General features: G+C 41.7%; 1 protein-coding gene across 1 annotated transcript in view; it reads right to left on the bottom strand.

Annotated features, from left to right (window-relative positions):
* Positions 1-1,898: 1,898 nt before the first annotated feature.
* VWC2L (von Willebrand factor C domain containing protein 2-like) overlaps positions 1,899-7,986 on the bottom strand; it is a 146,642-nt gene continuing 140,554 nt past the window's right edge. Inside the window, exon 4 of the mRNA XM_005882286.2 lies at positions 1,899-2,119. Within this exon, the coding sequence (XP_005882348.1) occupies positions 1,971-2,119 (149 nt within the window). The 3' untranslated portion in view covers positions 1,899-1,970. The remainder of the gene's footprint in view (positions 2,120-7,986) is intronic.

The following is a 7,986-nucleotide window of genomic DNA, read 5'->3' as shown; positions in this document are numbered from 1 at the left end:
GTGAGCGTGTCAGGTCCAACTCGTCACCACCTTGGTTTTGGAAATGACAACTCTTTCTTGATGACAGGAGGTGCTTCCAGGGAGGAGAGATGGACAATTTTAAATGAAAATCCAGTTGATGAGACTCAAGAAACACGTGTCCTGAGGGTTGGACCTATGGCATGGAAGCATGGCTCCCTTTGGAGGAGACTGACCCCGCCCCCTGGAGCTGCTCATTGTGCATGTCCCAAAGGGCTCAGAGGCTCACCCAAACCACAGGCTCAGCCTGAGCTTGCCTGGCATGACCCCTGGCAGAAACCACTCTACACTGATTATTCTAGACCACTGCTTCTCAACCAGCTGATGTTTCGCCCGCTCCCCGACCTCTCAGGGACATTGGAAATGTCTGGAGACATTCACCACTAGGGTGTTGCTGTTGGCATGTAGGGAATAGAGCTCAAGGATGCTGCTCAACATCCTATAAATGCACACGGGTTAGCTCCCCGCCCCCAACAATGAATTGTCTGGCCCCAAATGTCAACAGCACTAGGGCTGAGGCACCTTGTTCTAGAATGCGGTACTCCATAGAAGTTAGGGCAAAGCCAGGGTGGGTGGGGGGCCGAAAGGAGAGAACAATGATAACAAAGACAGCCTTCAAGTTTCCTCAAGGACCCTACCAGATCTGCACCAGGGCTTTCAAGACAGAAAGTGAAACAAGCAACTACCTGTGCCATGTGGTTTCAGAATTGCTGAATTTGCACTTGACTCGGAGGTGGCATCAGATACCCTGTGTATTTTATTTTTTTCTGTTACTATACTCGCAGCATTACCAGGGCAACCTTGAGACGCTTCACTTTAATTGTTCAGTATCTAATATATACATTTTAAAAAATGTTCAACAAATGGAATTGTATTGTGCAAGACTCACTCTACCCTAATCTTGAATTTAAATCAGCACTTGAGGTGGAAAGAGTGTCCTGAATCTGTGTTTTAGACAGAGGGCTGAGTGGTCATTACTCTAACAGGGCCAACACGGTCCCGAACCATAAAAACTGCCTGCGTGTACGGCTGGCTGTCAGCCAAATCTGATCTCAAAGGCCAGTCGTGTTCAGAAGGATTCAGATTCACAGTGGGGCGACTCACCCTGGTTCTGTATTTATAGTGCCAGCTAACAGTGGGTTTGGAGGGTGTTTAATTAACAAGCTGAACTCAACTTCAGCATCATGAGAAAGTTGGGTGACTAATGCTACAACTTCGAATACCTGACTCCTTTGGATCTTTAGTCACCTTCATGGTGTACTTCAACATTAGTGTTTGATTGGCAGTTTCAAGGTTTTGCAGATGGAATGTGTGGTTTGTCAGAATGAAATCGGGGGCCCCCAAACAATGCACCGGGTGCCAGGTCCCTGCCTTGCCCAGCGCTGGGTCCGTCTGTGTACCCTTCTCTTTTCTCAGCTGACAGGGCAGGAGTGATTGGTTGGATGCTTTTGGTGTTTCTGGTCGGGCAGGGTCCGCACCCCTGACATTTCTTTACCAAAGTTTGACACAGCTGTGTGGTCAAATCTGGCCCCTTAGACTCTCAGTGGGAAAAAGAGATACTACCGGAGAAAAATGCCATGTCGGATGGACAGGAGCGTAAACGGGAATTAACTCGGCAGACGGTGAGCTGGCAGGCTAGAGGTGTCACCGGAGAAGCAGCCTGTCTGAGGCCATTTGTTTTTTGTTCCAGAAATCCAGTCGTCAAGTCACCATCGAGCGTGGGTAATTACAAAAGCGGTTTCGAGAGCCGAATACTATATGTGTATTTTATATAGCAAGAGAGGAATGTCCTCGTAGTAAAACAGTCACTTTTGTCAACCCTAGAAGGTTTTGCTGGTGACCCTGTTGGAGCTGGCGGGAGTCCGTGTGTCCATTTTGTGGCGTTGGAAACGTGTGCAGAGCAGCAGCCCCCGCGCCCTCTCCGGGGAAGTGGTCATCACCGGGATGGCGCGCTACACGATCTGCTTGCCTTGGCATTCGCGTTTGGAGCACTGCGCCGGCTTCCACCAGTCCCCGTTGTGGCAGTGACAGATGTTACACTCGTCCACTTTCACTTCGATGCCAGCCGGAATGATGGTAGTCCCTGCAAAGCAGTTGGGACCTGGAACACACACAGGCGGATTAGTGGGTGGGATCTGAGAGGCGCTCTCTCTTCCCTACCCCGCCCCAGTTTAGAAGTCCAGCCCTCAAAGCCACGGACGAGCAGGTCAGACTACGCTGAACAGTTTATCATGAAAGAATTTTCCAGCCATCTCCTTTCATTAAAACTCTCCACCGCTACCATGTTTTGCTCACAGCTAGTGTTCCCTGAGTATATCATGCATTCCAGCCCAAGCTGGTTTGGCTCAGTGAATAGAGCGTCAGCTTGTGGACTGAAGGGCACATGCCCGGGTTGCAGGCTCCATCCCCAGCATGGGGCGCGCAGGAGGCAGCCAATCATCATTGATGTTTCTATCTCTCTCCCTCTCCCTTCCTCTCTGAAATCAATAAAAATATATTAAAAAAATAAAGATCCAGTGCTCAAAAAATAGTGTCTGTTACTGAGTACATGCAGTTTTCTAAAGTAAGGTTCTAGGAGTTAAACTCTATTTGCTTTATGCATTGTGGTGCAAAGGCTGCTGAAATGTCCTCTAAACTTGAGTGCAGGTCCAGTGAGGTCAGCATCAGAAGATGGTACCCCAGGCCTGTTCCCTGGCTTCCCCTGGTGGGTATGAATCGATGAACTCACTCAGTCCCCAGTTTCAGCACCTCCCCAAGCGCAGTTCCTGGAATCCCTAGCTTGTTTCTTGATAATAATGAATAATTCATGACCAGATGATTTATTCATGTCCCAAACAAGCTTTGTTAGAAGTTCATTTGATTTTTATAAATGGAGTTCCTTTAATCTGTCGGATATCTTTTTTTTTTAAGAATGACCCAAATGGTTGGCTTTTGAAAGTCAACCAGAATTTTATTTTACTTTTTCAGATCCAGAAACTCTTTACTGAAAATGTCACTTGCTCATCATAGATGGATGTTTCTAAAATTCACCAATCTCAGGTTTTCACTTCTTGTCTTTCATTTCTATCTTACCCTTTATTTGTTTTCTTTCTTTTTTTTCTAATCCTCGCAATGAACAAATGCCAGTGTTCAGTGTTGGTGATATTATTTCTCAGATTCAAATGGAATAAAAATTGCTTCCCAGGGTGCAGTGGATTAGAGTGGGGTGGTGAAAATTGCTGTTTCTTTGAAATAATTTGATATAAGTCTCTGAAGTACATATTGTAATAAAGAGGGAGCACAGAGTTGTGTCTACTAGTGATTTATTAATCCAGCATTTCTGGCCACTTGCCATAACCACTACAAAGTAGCCTGGCAACATACATCAATATCCGTGCCCTACACTCACTCTCTTACCACTTGATAAGAATTTATGAGACTCTATTTACTATCAAATAAATAAAACAGGGGCGATTTGTAGTTCACTTCATAACTAGAATCTTGCTTTTATAAAATTGGTAACTATTAATATGTTATGGCTTCAATAACCCATTGTTTTAGAACTCCCAGACCTCAGTTGTGCATGCACTTACCGTGGCGTGTGTGACTTATGCCTTTCCTTCACTCTGGGGGACAAACACCTTGGGCACGTGCCTGGACATGAGAACTAGTAAAAGTAGGAGGGATCTACTAGGTCAAGGTTGACAATTAAACAGCTAGTGAACTGTCTACTTTTACCTGGGAGGGAATTTCTTACGCTGCTGTGGGTATAAACTCCTGGCCATCCTAATTGCTGATTGTTTAAGGATCACTATATCAATTTTACAAGTCTTGGGATTAAACATTGTTTGATACATTCACTTATCTTTGGGACTATGCCTCCCTGGGAAACTCCCACAAGAAATCATGGATTTGTTCTGTGACCAGAACTGAGGGAGTCTTCAGAGAACCTGGCAAGGAAGCATTTCCAGGCGTCTCTGGTTCTCCCGTGGCTGTGTGGACAGACCCCTCTCAGGCCAGCTAGTTCCAGCTCACCCCTGGCCGGAGCCAAACTAGCTTCAGAAATGGCCCTGGATGCTGGCCACCACCTGTTTTCTGGGATTCCCCAGAGAAGGCAGTGGTTTCTCTCTCTCCACCTCTCTACTTTTCACCAGTTCTTTTCACCGCAATTGTATACTTTTAACTTTTCCAGATGGGGAATGAAAAAAAAATTCTAAACAGTGGTTTCAAAGCAAAGAAGCCCCTGAAATAAGCAGAATATTATTCAGTAAATGTTCTCCCACCTTCTTGAGAGGATTTGGAAATTTGTCCAAAGAATCTTAGAATCTTAACCGTTGTGTGTGTGTGTGTGTGTGTGTGTGTGTGTAGAGGAATGTTGCTGTCTCAAAGGGGTAGGTTCATCTCAATGGCACAATAAGAGAAAAAGGCAAGTGGGACTCTTTGTAAAAAGATCTCTGATAAGTCATCATGCATGTGATGAGTTATTTTACTAGGGTTCTGGTTTTTGTATCTTCTTCTTTCTATCTATATTGGTGTCATACTATGATTAGTATGTATTCTATCAGCCTCGACACATCATTTCTGGAATTATTTAGAATTTGCTGCAATCTCAGCCCAGGAAATATTAATTCATATTGATTGACAGAAGGCAAAGAATTATTCCTTGCACTTTGCTAGGACTGGCCAGTCAAAGGCACTGCCGGTGAATAACATGGAGACTTCTCTGTGGTCTACTTGGCGATCAGAGGTATTTCACAGAATCAAAAAATCCTGTTTGATCTCATTAGTGATTTTATTAGGAGCCTTCTGAAAATTTCAGGTGTAACTAAAGCAAGGCTGGAGTTTGCTGTTAATAGCTTGATCTGCTGAAAAGTAATTTAGGTAATTGTCAAACAGAATGGTTGGCACAATTTAGAAATGGTTTCGGTCTGTCCTTAATAGTAGTGACAATAAATGCTAATTTTCCTTGAGCATGAGAGTGTTCTACATGAGCTCCTTACATAGGAAATCTATCCTTCTGTCTATTCTTTTCCTTTTATTTGGGATCTGATTCCTTCTGTCTTGGTTTATGGGAAAGAATAGATGCTTAGAAGAGTGAACTCAATAGTAAAGCAACGTATTTTAATGCAGAAGACTTGGAGAGACTCCAGAAGGGAGCAGTGAAAATGATTAAACTGAAGGCTGGCAAATAGGACCTCTGAGGAAAGGTTAAAGGGATTGGAATTATTTAATCTAGAAAGAGAAGACAGAGGAATAACTCAATAACTCTCAGCGAATGAAGGTTTATTAGGTGAAAAATAGTGGCCAACTGTTCTTTCTTCCTCCTGATGCCGAGCATAAGAGGAAACAGAGACACATCGATTGTCAAAGAATTGTAAACACACACAAATTGCTCAGAGAACTGAGAATTGAGCATGGCAGTTGCTAACAGTGTGGGGGGAGATCTTCTCTCTTAGAGATCCCTAAGAACATAGGACATCTCATCTGTCAGGTAGGATTTAAATCATTAGCTCCTTGAAAACAGGAACTGAATATCTACCCTTTCTTATGGTCCAGGCCTAATACTATGTCCAGCAAATATTAAAAACTCAGTATATGTTTGTTTAACTGAATAACATATGATGAACAAACTAGCTATATATTGGAAGCAGAATTATTTTCTGAACTTATAGATCAGGCTTTACACACTCACATACACATATACACTCTATCTATCTATCTATCTATCTATCTATCTATCTATCATCTATTTATTAATATAGGATGTCCCAAAAATGTATACATACACTTTATAAAGGCATAAAGGCAGTGTTTATTAAACTACATTTCATTTTCAAAATTGAGCTATCAGCTGTTAAAGTATATATACACTTTTGGGGCATACCCTGTATATCCGGCCTTGCCCTAGTAATATAGGTATAAAAACATTTATTAATTAATGGAAACACAGAACGATCATCACTTGAGCACTTCATGCCAGGAGTTTGTCTTATTTAATCTTTCCAATAAACCATGTAAGGTGCACATTCTCATCCTCAGAACTCTGAGCCTCTGAGGTAGAAAATGACTTGTGTGAAATCACATACCTAGTAAGTGACATCAATGGAATATGAGTTCAAATCTCCTTGACTTATAGGATTCCATAGAGTGCATTGCTGGATTCTTTACCCAGTTCCTGAGTTTCTATTCAGAACTTGGAAGTCCAGTTGGTCCTAGCTTTAAAGATGCATTCTGAGGTAAGAAATTTGATGGCTAGGAAGATGTGGGTCACTTTTCTATTGAACTTTATCAGATTTTAGATTTAGATTTTTGTATCTAGAAAACAATCTAACAATGAACATGTAGTTCTTGTGGAGAAGATGCCTGCAGTATGGGACATGGGCTTTCCTTTGGGTAGCGGTTCCCACTGGTGCTGACAGTAGACCAACTCGGAAGCAGAATGAAAGGAAACGGTTACTCGGGAGACCTGGTTCAAGTTGTGCTTCTACAACCAATTATCTCTGTGCCTTTAGACAAGCACTCTGTAACCCGAATACAAATGGAGGGCCATATGGTTTAGTCTCAAAAAGGATTCATATTTTTTAAAAAGCAACATCATGGGAAATGCAGCTTAAATTTTTACTGGGACTTGGAACAAGAAGGGTAGAAGGGAAAAGCAGGATAGGAATTCTCATCCATGAAAAAAAATTTTCCAGGAAGCACATCAATAATTTCCCTATTATCCTGTACTTCTTGGAGCACTTATTTTCCATACCTATAAAATTAAAACTGGTTTGCAGACATTTTTTAACAATAATAATCATTCAAAATAATCTTATAAGGAAGACCAATCTATTAAATATATAAACCCAGAACTTCTCTGGCAAGGTAGCTAAGGGAGCCTGGAGCACTGTCTTATCAGCATTACTTTTTCCTATCTTCCCACCTCAACCTCACAAATTTAGCCTGTAAGGCATCCACACAGAATATCTAGTGATCAGAGAAAACACATTTGGAATAATCTTCTCCAGTGTCAATAACCTAAGAAACTAGGAGAAAATAGAAGATATACTGTAATATTTGTGGTTATAAGAACTGAGCAGATTCATTCATCCACTAAAATTGTCTTTTTTTGGATAGTTCTAAAATTTCCCTCATAAAAGGATGCATAGAAATTATATGAAAAAGGTGGTCTATAGCTACTCTAATCATCCTATAGACCCATACTTGCTTATGATGTTAAACATCACATCAGTTGCAAGAAGAAACAAATATAAAACATGAAATCATTGCTCTGAAAGACAGGATCAGAGAGCTGTAGGAAGCTGTAACAGAGAACTTGATCTGAGCTATAGGTAAATGGAAAAATTGTGTGTGTGTGGACTCTATGAGGAAGTTGAAAAGCCAATGGGGTTAGAATGGTGAGTGCAATAAGAAGTGGCTGGGAAAACCAGTTCTAGAGGCTTGGAAAACAGTGTGTGCTGGAGCTGGTAGCTCATACTGGTCTTCAAGAAACTATTATTTAAATATTCAGGAATCTTGTAACCTTTTTGACATTATTTTGGTAGCTTGAAATTGGCCATGGTGGAAGTACTTATGCAACCCAAATCAGTGAGTGCTACAAAGGATTTTAACCACTCCTTCCCTGACCCAAGAGCTAGTTGTTAAACATTTATATCACTATATTAGGGCTCAAGATCTGGGCCTGGTTGGCTATGGTAAAATTTTTTATCTTTATTCTAAAAGCCATTGGAAGCTCTTAAGTATTTTAAGTAGGGGTGTATGTGTGTGTGTGTGTGTGTGTGTGTGTGTGTGTGTGTCTGTGTGTGTATAATAATAAAATAAAGGCATTGATTCTATGAAATGCCCAATGTCACTCATAATATGATTAGTCCACATAGCACCCAAGGTCAGACTAGACATGACCTATCTTGATGGATACAAGTCCTTTGAGATTGCAGACATAGACAAGAGCCTTCACAGGCCCTAGTACTATATAGTTGTAAAAAC

This window comes from Myotis brandtii, unplaced genomic scaffold, assembly GCF_000412655.1.
Source record: "Myotis brandtii unplaced genomic scaffold, ASM41265v1 scaffold702, whole genome shotgun sequence".
NCBI lineage: Eukaryota > Metazoa > Chordata > Mammalia > Chiroptera > Vespertilionidae > Myotis > Myotis brandtii.
This window is presented reverse-complemented; position numbering and strand designations above follow the sequence as displayed.